This window comes from Baudoinia panamericana (assembly GCF_000338955.1).
Source record: "Baudoinia panamericana UAMH 10762 unplaced genomic scaffold BAUCOscaffold_4, whole genome shotgun sequence".
Lineage (NCBI taxonomy): Eukaryota > Fungi > Ascomycota > Dothideomycetes > Mycosphaerellales > Teratosphaeriaceae > Baudoinia > Baudoinia panamericana.
Window position 1 is genome coordinate 788,413 of NW_006911260.1, and position 18,917 is coordinate 807,329.

Genomic DNA, 18,917 nt, shown 5'->3' on the forward strand with positions numbered 1-18,917 from the left:
AGTTCCACTTGCCTACCCACGCTGATCGCCAACCCATCCTTGCCTGCCTCGGCGGCCTTGTATACCTTACCTTGGCTGAGAGCATGCACGGGCGAGAAACCAGGGCTCGAAAGTCCTAGCCATGGGCGGCATGAACCCGATTGTCTCCGATCCTGCCTACCCCTTGGCGTGGTAAGCCTGGTAGACTGCCATATATGCTCCGCTCCTTGCCCCATATACATCTGCTGCAGGCCTCGAAAGAACAGGCATGCTCGGATGAGCCACATGTCCCTGCACCACGGCTGGACTTTCTAAAATCTATAGGGGCCGACTGAGGCGAAAAGCAAGTGCCCGTGAACGCAAAGTTGCAATGGTGAAGGTGGTGGCATGCGAGCGTGCTTTCTCAAGATCATTTCACAATTTTTCAACTGATTTGTTGGTCGAGCTGCTGATTTCTGCACGCATTTACTGAATACTTCATGTTAGCGGTGGGAGGATGGACAGGCATAAGGGCACATGGTATAGCCGTCATTTGATGGGTGTTTGACCCGTGGCACGCATCGACTTCTCCAACTTCCTTATATACGCTGATCGCTTCCGAACTCTTCTACATCTTTGAACGCATCGGCATCTAAGTGCTACCGGCAACTGGCGGACAAGCGCTCTAATTGAAATATGACCCTACTCGACTCATGCGAGACCGGGGCAACTCTAAGCGCTCAAGGAGAGGAAGTAAAGATGCCTTTGAGCTCGACAGAGGTCGTGGTGACTGGTCGGCCTCTGTGCCGCATCGTAGAAAGAGCCAGTACGTCGACGTTGAAGTCTAGGGGTGAAGGCACCGAGGATTGTGCGATTGCTGCGCATCAGCTGCCGGACGCTACGAGTGTTGGCAACGTCACCCACAACACCATTGGCGATAATGACCGCAGCATATCAACTTCGCAAGCGATACGACGGTCTCAGACTAGACTGTGCTTCTTCCTCGATGAATCCGCGCTGAGCAAGACGAACCGCCATGGGCGACACGAGAAGCGCTGGGTTTGGGTCTCACGCACTACATCTTCTGCCGGCTAGTCTTCGGCTGTGCAGAGTAGCAGCGACGAAAGGCATGTTCCAAAGGCATTCGTCCCACCCTTTGATCCTCCACAACGCGTCAAGACGCCTGAGGGTGTGCCATCCTGGCCGGCCGACCCAGCCGGACAGCATGAGCAACAGATCGGTACTGGCAGACCTTCTCGCTAGAGGCGATATCTTCCATTCGGTGCCTACCGAGAGAACAACGCCGCGGATCGACGATTGACAGTAGCCTCACGGTTTTGGCGCCCGCCAGCGAGTGGACATGGCACAATGCGATTCGTCGAGTTGAGTGCGCATCCGTTTGCCAATGCTACAGTCGCATGTGAACCTTCAGTGAGTACATACCGTTAAGCCAGCAGTGTTGAGCTGTGCTGACATTCGGCAGAATGTGCAGGCAAGCCTGTCGGTACTAGACTGCCCGTCATCATTAGATCGTGCAGTGGTCGAACATCGAAGCCTGGAAAGGCAGGACCCACATCGCCTTGCGGATAACAACACTCCCGCATGCAGCTTGTCTCAGCGGACTTTGCGTGCAGTCAGTGACAATGCTATTCCGGTCACGCCAATAAGGGTTGCGAGAGCCACGTCCGCAGTAGCATCTGGACGTACAGTCTCACTGCCTCACAACCATGCGCGAGTTCATGCGCCCTTGGTGGAAGACACTCGGGTCTCTTCGCGGTCTGCATCATTACCACAAAATACCTTGCGAACCGTCAACCTTATTGACCGGTTCCCATCGCCTCCAGTACAGGCGAACCAATCAGCATCGAAACGAGCCGCTTGGTCGCTTTTCCCGGGCGTGAACATGCCCGCTTCGTCGACTTTGGCTGTGAGCAGTATCAACACCGGACCAATCGACCGCCATAAGGGCAGGCAACGCAGAGCCTGCCTGCCTGACCAGTCCCCGCCCCCTGACGCCTGTCGTGCTGTGAATACACTCGCAGCTCCTCCGGCGAATCTTGCCGATGCTTCGATGCCTCGGACTCAAGGCAGCACCCTGGAACAAGGTGCGATGCTTTCAGAGTCGGTTACGCCAAGTCGCGCTCATAGCATCAACAGCAGCCAAACTCGTTACTTCAGCGCAGCCAGCACATGCGGTCCATCGAGCACAGTTCGCACCCCTGGCCTGATCCCATGTTTTTCAACAGAAGCAGAGGTCGCAAGGCAACAGCATAGGAGTCACGCTACAAGTGTTTTGAATGCGCTTCCGGGTTCCCATCGCTCTCCCAGGATTCTGCACGTGCCGTCGCTTAGCGAATCTGGCCGACGTGCAACGGCCTCAGGTCCTGCTTCTGGTGAGGACGTGTACGCTAGCCCCATTCCCGCGCCGGTGACTGTAACGTCTTACGGCAAACTTTGTCGGCACAGACTTGCACAGGCTATTCAGCCGCTTGGTGGAAATAGAGGTTATCCAGCACTGGCAGACTTAGGCCGGAACATCGCGCAGCTAGACGGCAACGGGAACGACGTTGCAACTGTGATCTCCCATACAACCCCCAACCACAACCCGACGTTTGCACGCGAGCCGCTTTCCCAAACCTTGTCACACAACTCTGAGGCACTCCATTCCTCCCACGTCCGCAACGTCCACCGCGCGAGACCCACATGGCGCACTCGCATGCACAGAACGCGCTGCTGGCGTTGCGCTTTACACAGCCAACGCGTCAAAGGATTGCAGCACGTTCGAAAGATGCTCGATTGGACGTGCTTCTGCCAGTTCAGAGCCTATGAAGAGAGTAGTGATGATGAGGTTGAAACGCTCGGCACGAGGCCAAGTAGACGAGAGCTGAGAGCGCGTGGCGGAGCGGGTCATGGGTAACACAGGTCGTGCGGGAAGGAGTGCTGTACAATCCAGCTGCTTGCTATTACTAAGGTTATCGATGGAACTTGAAACCATACGGTGTCGTTGCCAAGTTCTCTTACCTAGGATGGCCTTCTACACAGACAGACCGCCTAATGGAGCATTGAACGGCTAATTACACCGCGGTCTTGTATGGTGCATGTGACAACTAGCGTTGAATGGTCCTATACAGAGGCGGACTTGTCGCGCACACGGAGCACTCAATTGTGTGTAAGACAAGTCACGGTTTCTGCCATGCCTAGCCACGAGAGCGCGGGTAACAACGTTTGGATACGGCCTCCGTATGTGGAAAGCACGCAAGGTTTCGGTCTAGCCGTTCGCGATGAAGTTCGCGGAAGATACCGATATTGACCCTCCACACAGCCAGCCCTTGACCTTACAGCACACCCACGCATCATTGCTATTCGGTATTCGAGGCGACCTTCTAGAGTCTTCAGTATGGCTAGTGTCATCCCCGTTGTGGACATACGTCCTACCAACCCGCATGCAGCAAGTCAGCTACTAGAAGCTGCAAGAGGCGCCGGCTTCGTGTACATCCAGAACAACGAAAGCGGCATAGATGTTGATGACATTGACTATATGTTTGGATTGTCCAAATGGTTCTTTGGAATGTCCTTGCAGGACAAGACAGAAGTCTCCATCTCGTCTAACAAGGCTGGTAAGAATCATGGCTGGTTGAGCAGAGGGGTGGAGAAACTCGATCCCACGACACAGCAACGACCGGATGTCAAAGAGTGAGCCACAGAGGCACGCAATTCTACAGTCGCGGCATTTAACCTATCCAGAGCCTTCAATATTGGGGAGCCTATCAATGGCAAGCTACAACAACCCATGCCTAGCACTTTCGAGTCGGAGATTGATACCTTCATCGACTTCCAGCAGCAGTGCCATTCCCTGTGCTGCCGAATATTGGAACTTTTTGCCGTTGCATTGGATATCGATCGTGACTGGTTCGTATCTCGTCACGACAGCAAGGCTGGACCTTCCGGCACCATCTTCCGCATGCTCTATTACCCGCAGATTGACTCTACGTACCAAGACGGTATCGACATCCGTGCTGGAGCACACAGCGATTATGGCAGCATCACTTTACTGTTTCAGCAACGTGGACAGCCTGGGCTTGAGATCCTCACCCCGGGTGGACAGTGGACGTCCGTACCAGTCGACCCGCATGACGGTGCCTCTATGGCAACCATAAATTCTGACGACGCTCGATCGTTGCCGATACTCGTTAATATTGGTGATCTACTTCAGGACTGGACCAGCGGTCTTTTGAAGTCGACCAAACACCGAGTCGTCTTTCCTGCTGGCGAGAGCAGCGATCGATATAGTCTGGTAAGCTGAGCGATTTGCAATTCCCTCCGCGTTGTCCGAGCCACAATCGACCTCCTAATAATCAGTGTCAGGCATACTTCTGTCATCCGAATGACGACGCTTTACTGGAAGCCGTGCCAAGCAAACTCGTGGCAGAATACGCCGCGAAGACAAGTAGGAGTGACTCGATGAACGGTAAACTTCTCACGGCGAAAGACCACCTGATGAAGCGTTTAGCGGCAACCTACACCGTGAAGTGAGAATCTCTCGTGTGGGGTTTTGTCAGCCTGGAGATAGAGAGTCCCTGCTAGATGATCTGGTGGGATCCGATAGCGGAAGTGTTGCTGATGCACGTCGCATGCATTGCACTACCAGTGACGCCCGCCCTGTCCCTCTCAATGCCGTTGAAGTGTGGGAACGCCTGCGCAATGCTCGACAAAAGCACAGCAAGTGCTCATTTCCGCTTGTGCGGCCCTATTATCTGGGGGTAGAATCTCGAGAAGTGTGAGTTGATTCTGCTCTTCTGCGCCTCCATGGGTTTCTGCCACGCATGTTTTCAGCATCGTGCTGTCTCCGAACAGATCAAACTGCACGTACCTTTGCGTCCATGCATGCCCGCAGTTGCTGCTCGAGCATGGCACACCCTTGCGCCATCTGGCCCTGTGACGCCCAGCAGCCTTTTCGATGGCGAATTAGCATTTCAGATGCGTACCAAATGTAGTAAGGACGCTGTCCTACCTAGTACTGTGCTCATGACGCCAATGCACGGGTTGGCTTCCGCCCTGTCTGGCCTCCGTACTCGTAGTTTCGGCAGCGGTGGCAGGCGCGGAGTGGCGGCGGCGCGAGTAATGGTTTGCGCGTTGTTCTTGCCTACCACCATTTTGGAGCGCCAACGTCCGTGAGCGAAGTGAGAGTAACACAGTCTGGTGGCAGTTGATAGCGAGATATATTCTGAGCAGCAGTCACATGCACGCGTGGAACCTTCGTATTTTGCCGAGATTCTGCCGCCCCAGCTTTTCCACCTGCAGCTTCGCTTGTTTACTACATGTGTGTTTTGCGGACGTGGGAGGCACATACAAGCAAACAATCAGGACGGTAACATCTCATGAGCCGGAATGGACGCGCTTACATCGCTCAATAACATTACTATGGACGAACAGTGTAGAGAGGCTCGTGGGGGAGAAAGCACATTCGAAGGCGCATGGCAAGCAAGAGACACTGCCAACTTGCAGCCCGGCAACCTACCGATTGCGCGAGTTGTGCGAGCGTGGGACCGCAGACCGTCGTCGCCCTACTCTCGTGACAAAGTGCACGTCAAGAAGGTGTGGAAGCGGGCGACACAGATTTTGCGACCATCTGCTCTACGTGGGAACGTGGCGCAGAGTGCGGCGGGCGGCAACAGATTGCGAACTTCGTTTTCGAGCCCACTTCAACCCGTCAAAAAGCTTCGCGTTGACGGCAATTTTGGTATGGGCGCGAGGGTGTCTAGGTGGGAAAGCACTGCAAGCCCAGCACGAAAGATTGTTACAAGGAGCGCGTCGAGCGCCGATCATTTGGCACTTCCACACGACGTCGACTTGGAAGCACATGACAAGTCGAAATTCATGATGGATGTACTTGACGAGCACGGCAACGTCGTTGGGGTCGGCGATGAGCTTGAGGGGTTGGAGCAAGACTGGGAAGACATCAACGAGAATGACGCGGAAGCCATGAGCAGCCGTACGGATATAACAACGCTCGATTATGATGCTGCCTGTGACAACGACAAGACTACATTTTTCGGCAACCCGGAGTCACCGTCCGAGAAGCCGGATGTTACTGCTCTCGAAACGACACTCGCCGTACGGGACATAACCAATGCTGACACCTCGCATGCGCAAGAACCAGCTTTGCCATGTAGCGACAAAACACCCCCAGCGATAGGCCATGGCGTCGTGCTCCCTGAAGGATTCGTTAGCCCAGTCAAACAGAGGCGTAAGCTTGGACCTGGATCTGTTCGTGCAGCCTCGGCGAAGCGACGACAGACCATGCCTATCAGCCTCAATGTTGAGGATGTTGTTCCCCAGCAGGCCGTTCCAGAGTTTCTCCAAGTGACAGCGAATGCAACTCCGTCACCAGCAGGCATTGCCGGTGCAGGGCCACAGATCGCAGACAGTGAGGCAGAGAAGCAAGGCATCAAAGGACTCACAGAAGAAAGCTGGCACCCTGATGCATCAGATCCCATACCTGACACAGAGCTGTCGCTTGGAGCACGCACTATAGCGCCAGACCATGGAGTGCCTCTCTGGCCGATGGATGAAAACACTGAGCGTAGGGAAGCCGATGCTGTAGGAGTTCCAAATACCACGTTGCAAGCGAGAGATGATATGTTCGATACGCAAGGCGCCACAGAGAGCTCTCCACCACATGCAGCCAACCTATCACTGCCAACGGACATACTGCAATTCAGCGAACGGCTGCCCGCAAGTCCTGTACCGACAATTGAAGGCTTCCACCCTCGACTTCCACTTCGTCGGTCGCCCAGGCGGCAGTCATCGAGCCCTTTGAAGCGAGCATCCACGAGTTGGCAGACCGATCAGTCTCACCTGGTGGCTCTTTCACCGCTGAAGCTGCTGCATCCAGATGCAGATGCGAGAGTTCTCAGGACCACAACGGAGCCCATAGACTTCACGCCTTCTCAGATCATGCCCAGTGTCAGTGGGACAGACGCGCGACTTGAAGAACCTGCACCATCTCGCGCTTCTTCTGCGCCACCAGAAGAACCAAATGAGTCTCAAACTAAGTACTTGAAACCACGTGTCTCGGACGACACGGCATTGATACAAGCGTTCCTCAACCGCGCAGCCGAAATGAAAATCTTCCGCCCAATATCTACGGCGGAGCGCGAGTCAGTCACTCATCGTCGAGATTCGGATACTGTCCGGCAAGCTCTGGCTAGCCCAGCGAGACAGGATATACTGATGGAACTGGATCCTAACAGCCCAGCTCGTCAAATCTGCACCAGCGATTCGACTCTGGTAACGAAGATGGAGCCCTCTGACATCATGAATGACTGCTTAGAGACTGGCGATTTGGCGAAGGACGTTAACGAACAGGACACCGTCCTATCGAAGAAGACAACCCGGAGCGGACGTAGCAGGAAGAAGCCACAGGCGTTCGCCCAGTCTAGTCATTCTGCACCATCTGGGCCATGTAACATAACGATCCGAGGAGCGGCTAACAGCGTGGAGCTGACTAAGAGAACAGAGACGCATGAGCTCTCTTCGTTGACCAAGAACAACACAAAGAAGAACAAGGGTACGAGTGTGCTACCGAAGATGCGACTCTTGAAGCTTGCTGCAGAAACGATGCGTACGGACGTGGTTGGCGAGCAGGCGTTGATTGAGCTGTCTAACTTGGCCTCTGATGGAGCAGAGACCCCAATGAGCCCGGGCTCACGTGGCAAGCGAGCCGTCACATGGGCTGAGGTCCTGGTATCGGTGTATCAGCCCAGCGCAGATAGTGAGTCCGGTCAGGTTTATGACGAACCAGAAGAGCGCATGCCTTGGGAGAAGTCGGCGAACTTTGACCCTACGGTGGGAGTCGCAGACGAAAAGCCAGTGTCAGCTCCAGCTGCGGCAGATACACCGAGCAAGCCAAAAATCAGACGATTGAAGCCGCCTAAGACATCTCCTGGAATAGCGGAAGCTCCCGCTGCGACTTCAGCGGCACGCAATGCTGTCGCAGTCAACGAAGGTAATGGTTTAATGGGTGCGGTTGACCCATCCGAAGCGCAGCCAAAGGCTGCACCGAAGTCTCGCCGCTCAAGAATCGCAACGCCAGCGAAAGGGCTGACCAAGGCACCCCTGCCCCACGCAGAGTCTCGGTCTGAAGAGCAATCTCATGGTATCCTGGGCAAGAACACCTCAAAAGCTCCAGCTTCAACAAGCCGCACTGTTCCTTCGAACACGGCGGGCAAGGAGAACCTCATATCATCACCACCAAAGAAGCGCGCGGGTGCGCTGCCTCGAGCAAACGCATTGGGATCAAAGCTTGAGCTGCCCAAAGCTGACTCCAGGCTTGCCGCGAACGTCGAGACGGAGACTCTGTCCGGGCTAGGGAGTCCGGCGAAGAAGGCACCCAAAGCATCTTTCCTTTTCGGTGCTCCGGCAGCTGCTGGAAAGGTAGCGGTGAAGCCGATACCGCCAGCCAGCCTCAGTAGTCCGGCTAAGAAAAGGCCTAGACGCACAGCTGTTTAGAAGCGCGTTAGTAGCATGCAATAACAGGAATGTACAGCGCATCAGCAATCAGTCCGCTTAGCTTGAGTCGGATCAACAGTCTGAGAAGCATCGAAGCTAAAACCTCGTTCCCAGTGCCACCATCCGCGTTCGTACTTCCACAGGCCTAGACCTTCGGCAGTACCGGTATCAGCCCGAAAGGTGCGCTCGAGTTCTTGCTGCGCCTGAATTACTTCGGCTTCATCGTCGACCTTGTTCATGACAGTGTACTACAAGTCACGCGAAGACGCATTAGTAATGGCGCAGACAGTCGCACAGAGATGGATTGGTCACGCACGTGCACATGGCAGCCTCCACGATCCTGCTCGCTCAACCAGCCTTCAGCCTCCCATCGACCTTTCAGCTGACGATGAACCTGCTGCGTTTGCGAAGCACCTTGGTTCTTCGCGATGACAATGCCCATGCCGCGTTTCATCCTCATTACTTTGGAAGCCACAACCTTGTACGGCGAAGTCCGAGACGCAACGTCTTCGAGCGCAGGTATTATGCTACCCTGCAGTTTGCTAGCAGGCAGGGCGTGAAAGAGCGTCAAGTGCGCCTCTAACTTGTTAAGGTGTGCTGGGAAGTATCGGGTGCGAAGCCGCGTCATGCGATCATGGTGACCCTTGTCTGTCTGAACAGTGAGGACATACACTTCGTCCGCCTCTGGTACGCCCCTAGGTCGCTGGCGTGGTGATGGTGACCGACGTTTCCGGACTACCTCATGCAATTCGACAGGTTGCTCGCTCGCAGATGCGTATTCCGCAGCGCGATCGACATGCTGGCCTGCAGACTTGGATACCGCAGCCGAATAGCTCGAGATTCCGAACGAAGACATGGAAGACGTGCGGAAGAACTGTACATTAGCCTTGCGTGAGGTTTGGCGCCAATGAGGGTTACAGATCATTACGGCAGCGCCGTACTAATCAACAAGACCCGGTAGTTTCTAGATCGTGGTAGGAGTGTCGCGGCTCAGCCCTATGGTCGTGACGTCGGAGCAGCCGTGCTCCAGCTTCCCAGAACAGCATAGACTAGGACCCTTCGGACGCGGCTGCCGATTGCCGTACCTCAGGTAGCCTCGAGGTATTCGAGTCCCTTGATGCTGTCAGGTTCCGTCCTGATGTCTTGCGATCTCGGTCTTCGCACAGCAGTAAGAGCGACCGTTTCTCGACTGTTTCTAGGCCATACGCTTGCTTGTTCGCTTTTCCCCGCGCAGTACACGCTTGTCTCGGCTGGATTGAAGGAAATCGACCGAACAAGATGGTACCACGCTAGCAGCCCTACGGCGGCAATTGATTATCTAAACATCAACGGGCAAACCAAAGGATCCGGGTCCTTGCTCGGTGAGAAGCTTAGCCTGGGATAGGCGTGACATGATGCCGACTCCCCGCGCACCGAGCAGATAACGCCGACAACATCGCGAAATCTACTCGTCCGCTGTTCGGACGCATCTCCATATTAGTTCCGAAGTTTGATGCGACGTACGGAGTCGTTCCGCAGCCCGTCTGTGAAATGCGTGTTACGATAGCAGCTGGCGGTCGATTGAATTTCTTTGCGGATGTGAACGGCCCGCTCGTAACGATGCATTCATTTCGCGCCCGAATACTGTCGTTCACACGCAGCTACAAAGTATTGCTGCCAAATCCAAAGCCCGTTCGAGGCCCTTATGCGGAGCGTTGCGTTGCTTCACGGTGGCTCCAGTGACTTCTTTTTCGAAGCCAATACCACAAGCGTCATGGCAGGATTTAATATAAGTCCATCCAAAGGTCAGCCGCATGGCGCCTCCTTCCGGGAGGTTGGATCTCACCCCAAAAGACCCATCATTTCCGGATCAAGCAATGGAACAACAAGGCGGAGCTTCCAAGCGTAAGAGGAGTAGTATCCACTCACCCAGCTCAGGTACGAGCAGTCGTTCACCGGTCAAAGAACTTGCTCCACCACCCAGTCCACGACCCGGCTACACACCACCAGGCAGACTAGGTGCGCCGCGTATGGAGCTCTATCAAGACGCACGACTCCACCCGCGCTTGCGCGAGGTCCTTGCCCAGCAAGGACTGGATCGGTACCATGTTCCAACGTCTCTCGCTACGCTGTCACCAAGCTCAACACTAGACGAGCTGCAAGCCAGCATGACCGCTGCGGAACAGGAATGGGAGAACCTGCATGAAGCCTTACCCAACAGCCTTCCTTCTGACAGCCTCGAGCTGGAGGTGGAGACACGCAACGAGACAATCACTGGCCTGGACGCCAACCTCGTCACGCTTAAGATATACCGACCAGTGCTGAGGGGAGGACCGCTACCATGCATTGTCTACGTTCACGGTGGCGGTATCCCCGTCATGCAAAGGGAAACAAAAGTTCATCGACGGTGGTGCACTTCACTGGCAGCAATGGGCATGGTCGTTGTTAGTGTTGACCACCCAAGGTCAAGGCGTGGTTTGACAGGCTTTCAACCACATCCCGCCGCACTGAATGATGTCTGCGCTGCCGTGCATTACGTACACAGTCATCGGGACGACCTCAACACGATTAACATCGTACTGCACGGCGAAGGCGGCGGAGGCAGACTGGTACTGGCTGCGGCGCTTAGGGCGAAACGGGAAGGCTGGCTGAACAAGATTGATGGCGTATATGCATGCTCACCCTTCATCAGCAACGCGTACAACTGGTCCGAGGCTCGCAAACTTCAGGAGCTGCCGTCGCTTGTAGAATGCCATGGCTATATGCTCAACGTCGACCACATGGCGTACATGGCACACCTGTACACGCCGAATTCGGCGGACGCAACCAACCCTCTAGCATGGCCGTATCACGCTAGTCGCGAAGACTTGGAAGGCTTACCACCACACGTTTTGGCTTTGGATGAGCTGGATCCATTAAGATCGGAAGGCGAGGGCTACGTACGCAAGCTTGCGGCCGCTGGAGTACTGGCAGTTGGAGAGGTCAACATAGGGTCTGTGCATGCTGCGAGTGTAGTCTTCAGGCAAGCCGTGCCGGAGATGCACAGAAACGCCGTCAGATCGGTCGCTGCGTTTGCACGGCAGGCCTGAGAGACTGCCACGACACGCATTGGCTGGCGTTGCATTGCGGACAAGAAGGGATCTGAGTAACGGATGGTGCATTTGCAAGGTGTAGGAGGTATTTCAGTAGCGCGCTCTCGAGAGGCCGGGCCTCAGTAACCATTCGCTAGCAGCGTTTTCGTCATTCATTGCATACATATTCGCATGCACTACGTTGATTCTGCGGATACCCATAGCCTTCTTATAGTGTATATCTGAACGTCAGCGCCTTGTCTCCAAGGTCGCTGAGCTCTTCAGGAGTGTACCCATTGTGCTCGTTATTAGCCACTGCTGCTTCTCTCTTCTTGTTGACACTTTTGTAGCTCACGATCAACGTCGTCGCTGCAATCAGACCGGCAGTGATGAAGCCTATCTCGAGTGCATGGCCGAGTTTGTACCGAGGTGCGTCTTTTGCGCGGTAAAAGTTGCTGGCGTACGCACCCGCTACATTGGGTCAATATATGAACATAAGCGCTTGCGTAGACGGTCCGACTTACCAAGGTTTCCTACACTGATCTGGATGCCCATTCCAACTGCTCGCTTGTACGAGCCGGCAAGATTGTTCGACAGCCAAGTGATGTTCGACGGGTGGGTCGGGTAAATGGCACAGGCGGCGATGAAGATGCCGGCGTATGTGACTCCTGCATGGCTGGTCGAGATGCACATGACAAAGCCAATAAGCTGGAAGACGAGACCCGTGAGGATAAATGGTGACCGGAGTCGTAGCTTGTCGGCGAAGTAGGCGACAATTACTGTCAGAGCGGCGGCAGTGACATAGATAGGTACCGTGAGAAGCTGTGCCGTCGTGCTCTTAAAGCCAAGCTCCTTGATGATGGTCGGAAGGAAGAGACTGATACCGTACAAAGGGCATACGTAGCCCCAGTATACGATAATGTTCGTCCAAACCTGCCAGTCAGCGAAGGCTGCTCGGACGGAACTCCAGTCCTGCTTCTCGTTCTGCGCGACGCGGTGGGTATCATCGGTCTCGGCGTCCTGGCCATCGTACCTCAACCGGAAAGCGATGAAGGCGCGCTCTTCTGGCGTCAGGAAAGATGCCGTCTCTGGGAAGTCGTACATGACGAAGAATGCGAGCACGGCGACGAGGACGGTGACGATGCCTTCAAGAATGAAGCTGCACAACTGTATCAGCATAGACCCTTTGTGAAGCAATTCCTATTGATCTTACATCCATCGCCAACCCTCCAAGCCACCAACTCCGTCCATGAACGATATGCCGTACGCTAGGAGACCCGAGAAGGCGCCCGCGATGGAGGCAGCGGAGAAGAATATCGCCTGTCGGACTTGAACTTCGTAGCGACAGTACCACATGGTGTTGTAGTAGACCTACGACCGAGTCAATCACCATGAATCTACCAATAATACCTCGACGCTTCTTACCACTCCCGGAAACAGGCCAGCTTCGGCCACACCAAGAAAGATGCGGGCAGAGAGCAAGCCGGAGAAGTTCTGTACGATGCCCATTAGGGTCATAACGATGCCTTGCAGAATCAGCATTGGTATCGAGTTTCGCTCGGAAATCACCCACCCCAAGCGACCATTATGCTCGGCAACCAGACACTCGGCCGCAGCCTCTTCAACAACATATTACTCGGCACTTCGAAGGCGCAGTACGTTAAGAAGAACGCTGTGAGGCACATGTTATATTGCCATGGTTTCAGATGAAGGTCTTCCGCAAGACCTTCGATCTTCGCGTTGCCACTGCGATGCGTCAGCAGGTATCAAGTCGTAAGTTGCAGGTGCAAACATACATATTCCCTCTATCCAAAAAGCTCAACTGCAACACATCAGCATCCTACTCGAGTCCATCTCGGAGGGTGTTAGGGCAACGTACCAAGTACAAAGTCGTCAACATGGGGATAAGCCGCATATCGACCTTGCGAAGGATCTTCTTGATATCGAGATGACTGAAGGTCGCGGCCGTGACATCTTGTCGTGCGATGAAACCATCCACTTGGTGCAGTTGTTCCTTCTTCGACAGTTTGTGGTCCATTTCACGTTCCAGGTGCAAGACGGCATGCTTCTTCTCCGGAGGCGTTTCGCCGCCGGACTCATCGACTTGCTTGCTGACGTCCATCGTGACGCTAAGACTCCTCTCTCAAATGTCCAGGGAGGCACAGTAGCGTAGCACGCGTGACAAGGAGATAGAAAGTGTAGAGATGTAAAGAGAAAATGTCGTACCTACTGGGAGCGCTTACAGGTTCGCCTCGGCGGCCAGCTTGGCAAAGGTGAGGTGTGTATCATGCGGAAACGATTTCCCACTTTCCACCACGGCAATAAAACTCTTCGCTTGAGGATGCAGTCTGCAGCACTCGGCGTGGCCGTCCACCCATCACCACTCCACAATAGCGCCCCGCTCTCTCCACGTCCAAGCATGCTTGGCGGGGTAGAAGCGCGGCGGCATTCGGCGGGATGATGGGGCGAGCAATGCCGAAGCGAATGGGTATACAACAAGTGACGATTATTACAGGCGAAAGCCGTAATAATGCTACAGCGCCTATTAGGTGGCCAGGCTGCAAACATTCAAGCTCGCTCTGAGCAAAATCCGAGCAAGGTCGGTCTAAGCCGCCACGGACTTCTACCGCCAAGGCTTCCGAGTCGTACCAGCTTCCCTAACGCTGCCTCTCCGCCTGTCGGTCGCGCCCCGGGAGACTGACATCTGTACCTCCAGAGGCGTTGGTATCGAAACTGACGCCTTAGCGTCGTGCCTAACGCTATTGCTCCGCCTGAACGGATTCTTGCGCTCACCAGCATTGGCGTGTGGATGCTCGATGGTAGCTACAGAGACTGTCCCGGTGGTAACAGGCTCAGTCTGCGTTCGAACCTGGAGTGATGGTCTCCTGTCACCTCCAATGGATACTCCGCCGGCCAACCCAGCTGCTGCAGTCGTGGAATTATGCGCTTCACTCGTCCTTGGTCTGGGCGTGGCCACAGGCTCAGTCTGCGTTCGAGTCTGAAGTGATGGTCTCCTTCCGCCTCCCGTAGACGCTCTGTCAAGTGCTACAGCTGCAGGGGTCATTGGCTGGTGCGCCTCGCTCGTCCTTGGTCTACCCTTACCCGTCGCCTCACCGCGATCAAGCACAGTGCTTGACGGAGTTGGAACCATTGTCATTGGCGATGTTTCTTGCTCAGCCTGTAGCCGACCCTGACGTGCACTTTCCGTGTGATTGTTCGACATACGACGGAAGAACTTCTGCGTCTTCTGACTGAGGCTCCTTGCCGGGGAAGGAGAAGTGCGGGAGAGGCGCGACTGTGAGCGATTGTTTTGCCGCGGCGCCACCGCGAGTCGTTCTGCTTCAACCTCCGCAACAACAGTGCGGTTACTGGACGATCCGGAGTGATACGACTTGGGGCTGGTAACACCATCCGTGGTAGGCCGAGACACGGTTGTCACGATCCTGCTGAGTGTGCCGAAGAATGTCGGGCTGGTCTCTGCACGGCTTAGGCCGGGCTTCTGCGGGCTCAACGTAGCATCGGAACTTGATTGTCTTCGTTGTGGTGCCCAAGGCGTGCTGTGTTGTACAGACAGATCGTTCCCTCCATCCAGCGTGTCTGTTGCTGGCGGAGCGCCATGCTTCAGGAAGCGGCTCGGCATGCCCATAATGATGGAGCCGCCGTCTGGAAACCCGTCGTAGTCCATGCTAAAGTCCTTGACGGTCACTGAACGCGCATCTCCATCGTCGTCATCCTCATCGGAGCTTGAGTCTCCGTCCTTGGTTTGGAGTCGGCTACTGCGTTGCTGGTGATTGTGGTACCGCAACAAGGCACCGTTCGGCTCTACGGACGAGCGTAGCGGTTTCGACGTGGTACGTAGGGATGATCTATGTCCATCAGGGCTTTCCGCAGCTATGTCTTTGTCGTCGAGCAAAGCACGCGCCCCAACTATACTTGAGTTTGATGTGCGCAGCATCTGTGTACTCGCACTGTCCGGAGTGGGCGGCAGAAGGGGCTCGCCAAAGACCGGTCCACCGAGAGTGCCAGGCATTTTCCGCTGCTGTCGTGGTGCTAAGGCTTTTCTCGCTTCGCTTGCGCGTGGTTTCATGGTGTTAGCGGAGCGCAGCTGCTCACAGGACTGCTGTTGCGCCGCCGTGGTCGCTGTCGAGAGTGCGTCGTTCAAAGACTGGTAGCCTGCTTCGCCTTGCCGACTTGGCACATCTGCAACGTCCTGCTCGAGCTGTTGCGCGAGTGGCGACGTGACGCGCGTCGAGCGAGATGGCGTTTCTTCGCTCACATTACGGTCCTCCATCCAGCGGCTGACACGCTTGATGCTATCCTGCCTCGAATGGGCGAAGCAGTCCTGCATGTCTTCTTCGTCAGCCTCGGCCTCCCATGCGAACTTGTCCGGGCTACTCCGCTGCTTCGGACTGTACAGAGATGGGAAGCTGCTCTCGCTAAGCACACTCAGACGAGGAGAAGTAAGCAGGTCATCTTCCACACCATCTCCAAGTCTACTTTCCCGCTTAGAGAGCAGTGAATTGAAGCTCAGTACTGGACGTAGAGAGTGTGACGCCTCCAAGTAGGCGTTGCGCAAGGCTTGGGTGCTGGTGTTCTTCTGACTCATGAAAGATGGCTCTCGCCGAACCTTAGCTGGCTTCGGAACATTGACTGCATCGTGAAGCTTACGTGACGCTGCCGATGCTGCTGGCAATGAAGCAGATGGAGCAGATGTTGGTGAATGCTTCCTCGTACCCACTTCGGGCGGCGAAGAAGGCGGTGCCTGTTCGTGAGTCTCGGTTCCAGCATACCCAGAGTCAGCGTTGCCAGTCGAGGGTCGTGTGTGGTTGCGCCGCTCCTCCAACTCCGTCACTTTCTCCTCAAGTTCGCAGATGTAGTCGACCGCTTCCTGCACGGCCCTATCCCGCTTCTCCATCTCTCCTACCAACTCAGAATTGATGCGCAGCAACTCAGCATGCTCCGCTTCAAGCTGCTCCGTACGCTCAATCTGCGCGCGCATGGCTTCTAATTGCTCCTGCAACCTAGCAGTATGGTCTCTCCTATGGTCAAGCTCCAACTTCAGCGCGAAGTTCTGCTTGCTGAGCCTGTCCAGCTGCTCATCCATATCTCGCACTCCCATCGACTGTCGTCGGCTATACCCGCTTCCTGCCTCAGATGGCACCCTCGCGCCTGCCGCAACCGGCGAGCTAGCGTGAAGCCTACCGTTTCCATAGGGAGAGTCTTGACCTGCAGTCAGGAAGATGTCGTCGTCACGCCCTGACCTCCTCAGGCCGAGATCTGTCTGACGCGACCGCTTGGGCCGCATATTCCTCGCCCGGCGCTCCTCTAGCCGATCCTGTAGTAACTGTGATGCTGACATTGTCATCTGACTTGCGTTGTGGCTTGATCTGAAGCCTGCGTCCATGGTGGGCGGGCGATGAGCTAGTTCTGGCATGCAAGCAGTGAAAGTAAGTTCGGAAACCCGTCAATTCCAAGGCATGTCGGCAGATACTCTGTGGTTAGAGGCCGCAATATGTTGGAAAGTGAGCAGGATCACTGATTGGTGTGATGAGACCGTGACCGTGTGATTGTGCGACGGTGGTGTTTGGTGGAGGCAAGCCGGTGTCGGTGTCTGAAACGCTTCATTCACTAGCATACGCCAACACAACCATCACTCTCACATTGCTGCCAGACATGTCGGAGAGAGGTGCGGATGCTGGGGGAGGGGCAGCTTGAAGACGTGGACGAGCTGCACAGTCGTCTGAGCGACCTGCACGCTCCTCATCGTTTTGTCACACAATTGCACAGACCAGACCCATGTCGTCCTCCAAAAGTGTAAGCGCGTGCGCACGAGCAACAACAATGCGGCGCGATCCACAACTCTGGCACCTCCCCGTTACCCTAGAGCACGCTAGAGCATGCAAGTGCGTTGATCATTGGCCGCGGCGTCTCTCGACTGTTTCACCCGCGCTGTCAAACCGGGAGAAATTCTACGAGGCTTCGAGAATTGTCTGCGATGGTGTGTCCAGGACACCATTCGCGGACAGTATGCTGTGTAGCAGCGACAAAGACACCACAAAAGCCACACCTCACATCTTACGGTCTGACGCGTGCTGCAAGTCTCATGCGCAGTCTCGCGACCGGCATGAACTACTGTAGGAACGCCAGGCACGCCCTTGTCCGCCAACGTTCTCGCGCATAACGGCCGGCATAAGTTCGACACGAACCCCCACTATCTTCTACGCGCTGCATCACGCTTCTGCCGGTGCCGTATTCGACGCACGCATTACGGCCGCTGATGCTCCGAAGGGCGAGAGGTAGTCTCCATACGGTTCTTCTGGTTGATGGTGCCCAATGTCGATCGCTTACAGAGTTCTCAGGGGTGGTAAGATTTGCCCGGTGAGAGTTCGGTAGACCGTAGCGGTGCGCGTTTCTTGCCGTGGTGAGACCACCATGGAGCCCGAACGCCGGATTGCGCAAGTTGTCATCGTGAAGGTGCTCCTCGGAGTATGGTTTTGTTCCGACGACACTAATAGCCCTCAAACAATCACATCGTCGCTATGCTAGGTATTGAGATCTACAGCGCCGCTGCCCGTTGTAAGAGCGACGTTGCCTTTGCCGCACACCCATGGTTGAAGCGCTGGCAAACAGTGCTAGAGCTACTACGGCATCATGTTCTTGCTGAGGCCAGTTTCAGCACCATAGCATGTATCTGCACCTAGCCCAACATTCTACACCTATGTCATTTCCGCCCTTCAACATCAGCGCTCGATTGAACCGTTGTAGTTGGTAGAGATTACTGCGTCATCAGATCATTACCCAGCTCCTACAAGCGACTCCATCAACTCCAGATGCACGTTCCGAAAAGCCTCAGGGAGGAGCCTCACCTACATGCATAGCCTGTGGTACTTTCCAACCGATGGTAAACCCAGGCGCATCATGGATAACAGACGATGACCTTGCACGCTGCACTTGCCGTTCCCGAATCTTCAGGCTCTGGCTCTAGCAGCGACAACGTGATGATGATACCATTTGAGGACATCCACTAGCCCCCTTGCTGGTGGACGCGGCTGACACCCGTCTGACTTGCCTCAGTGAAGCGTAGACCGCTTGCGGGACGATGAACGTCTGCGTTTGCAGGATACAGAGACGGCTGCGGTGGCATGGCACAGCGCATAGAGGGACTTGATACCGTCGGATGGGCAGGTAGACTTATTGGAAGAGTACACCAAGCCGCACAATGCTAGTTATACTCATGGACAAAGCGCCGTCTTGTTCCCAGCGCAAGTGACGGTCGGAGATGTAGCAGAAAGGCAAGAGGTGGTTGATCGAAAAAAAGGAGGACGAGTAACCGAGGAGCGATGTCTGTGTAGGCAAAGGCAAACCGTAGACCATATATAATTACTTCCCGCACCCAAT

The 18,917-nt window shown here is 55.1% G+C and overlaps 9 protein-coding genes across 9 annotated transcripts; 5 read left to right on the forward strand and 4 right to left on the reverse strand.

Moving 5' to 3' along the window:
• Nucleotides 1-654: 654 nt before the first annotated feature.
• Nucleotides 655-1,053, forward strand: BAUCODRAFT_22949 (uncharacterized protein; the record flags this gene model as incomplete). Its single annotated transcript, XM_007676115.1, has 1 exon — nt 655-1,053. The coding sequence occupies one exon, from the start codon at nt 655-657 to the stop codon at nt 1,051-1,053; it is 399 nt and encodes a 132-aa protein (XP_007674305.1).
• A 273-nt stretch (nt 1,054-1,326) lies between these two features.
• Nucleotides 1,327-2,875, forward strand: BAUCODRAFT_121018 (uncharacterized protein; the record flags this gene model as incomplete). Its single annotated transcript, XM_007676707.1, has 2 exons — nt 1,327-1,389; nt 1,442-2,875. 2 exons carry the CDS (start codon nt 1,327-1,329, stop codon nt 2,873-2,875), a joined length of 1,497 nt encoding a protein of 498 aa, XP_007674897.1.
• A 482-nt stretch (nt 2,876-3,357) lies between these two features.
• On the forward strand, nt 3,358-4,367 carry BAUCODRAFT_32120 (uncharacterized protein). Its single transcript, XM_007676217.1, has one exon. It carries the CDS (start codon nt 3,749-3,751, stop codon nt 4,259-4,261), a length of 513 nt encoding a protein of 170 aa, XP_007674407.1. The 5' UTR covers nt 3,358-3,748; the 3' UTR covers nt 4,262-4,367.
• Nucleotides 4,368-4,691: 324 nt separating this feature from the next.
• BAUCODRAFT_52025 (uncharacterized protein) lies at nt 4,692-5,054 on the reverse strand (the record flags this gene model as incomplete). The annotated part of the gene is made up of 3 exons (XM_007676357.1): nt 4,692-4,772; nt 4,829-4,908; nt 4,970-5,054. Coding segments are annotated over 3 exons (246 nt in total), but the record flags the coding sequence as incomplete, so codon positions are not given.
• Nucleotides 5,055-7,257: 2,203 nt separating this feature from the next.
• BAUCODRAFT_121021 (uncharacterized protein) lies at nt 7,258-8,469 on the forward strand (the record flags this gene model as incomplete). Its single annotated transcript, XM_007676708.1, has 1 exon — nt 7,258-8,469. The coding sequence occupies one exon, from the start codon at nt 7,258-7,260 to the stop codon at nt 8,467-8,469; it is 1,212 nt and encodes a 403-aa protein (XP_007674898.1).
• A 71-nt stretch (nt 8,470-8,540) lies between these two features.
• On the reverse strand, nt 8,541-9,193 carry BAUCODRAFT_51958 (uncharacterized protein; the record flags this gene model as incomplete). Its single annotated transcript, XM_007676356.1, has 2 exons — nt 8,541-8,717; nt 8,786-9,193. Coding segments are annotated over 2 exons (585 nt in total), but the record flags the coding sequence as incomplete, so codon positions are not given.
• Nucleotides 9,194-10,325: 1,132 nt separating this feature from the next.
• On the forward strand, nt 10,326-11,537 carry BAUCODRAFT_66791 (uncharacterized protein; the record flags this gene model as incomplete). Its single annotated transcript, XM_007676436.1, has 1 exon — nt 10,326-11,537. One exon carries the CDS (start codon nt 10,326-10,328, stop codon nt 11,535-11,537), a length of 1,212 nt encoding a protein of 403 aa, XP_007674626.1.
• Nucleotides 11,538-11,642: 105 nt separating this feature from the next.
• On the reverse strand, nt 11,643-13,891 carry BAUCODRAFT_413899 (uncharacterized protein). Its single transcript, XM_007676709.1, has 7 exons — nt 13,399-13,891; nt 13,316-13,341; nt 13,093-13,265; nt 12,945-13,045; nt 12,733-12,890; nt 12,044-12,678; nt 11,643-11,990 (listed from the first exon to the last, which is right to left on the reverse strand). Exons 1-7 carry the CDS (start codon nt 13,639-13,641, stop codon nt 11,749-11,751), a joined length of 1,578 nt encoding a protein of 525 aa, XP_007674899.1. The 5' UTR covers nt 13,642-13,891; the 3' UTR covers nt 11,643-11,748.
• Nucleotides 13,892-17,134, reverse strand: BAUCODRAFT_413912 (uncharacterized protein). The gene is made up of 2 exons (XM_007676710.1): nt 16,188-17,134; nt 13,892-16,136 (listed from the first exon to the last, which is right to left on the reverse strand). The coding sequence occupies exons 1-2, from the start codon at nt 16,951-16,953 to the stop codon at nt 14,143-14,145; spliced, it is 2,760 nt and encodes a 919-aa protein (XP_007674900.1). The 5' UTR covers nt 16,954-17,134; the 3' UTR covers nt 13,892-14,142.
• Between the last annotated feature and the right edge of the window lie 1,783 nt (nt 17,135-18,917).

Bases quoted from the DNA above. Each gene is read 5' to 3' on its own strand.
- BAUCODRAFT_413912 (XM_007676710.1), bottom strand. From the start codon at position 16,953: ATGCCAGAACTAGCTCATCGCCCGCCCACCATGGACGCAGGCTTCAGA. The intron at 16,137-16,187 runs GTAAGCTTCACG...AGGTTCGGCGAG, and splicing joins AGCAGCATCGGCAGCGTCAC to AGCCATCTTTCATGAGTCAG.
- BAUCODRAFT_413899 (XM_007676709.1), bottom strand. From the start codon at position 13,641: ATGGACGTCAGCAAGCAAGTCGATGAGTCCGGCGGCGAAACGCCTCCG. The intron at 13,266-13,315 runs GTATGTTTGCAC...GACGCATCGCAG, and splicing joins TTTTTGGATAGAGGGAATAT to TGGCAACGCGAAGATCGAAG. The intron at 12,891-12,944 runs GTAAGAAGCGTC...ACTCGGTCGTAG, and splicing joins CTGGCCTGTTTCCGGGAGTG to GTCTACTACAACACCATGTG.
- BAUCODRAFT_32120 (XM_007676217.1), top strand. From the start codon at position 3,749: ATGCCTAGCACTTTCGAGTCGGAGATTGATACCTTCATCGACTTCCAG.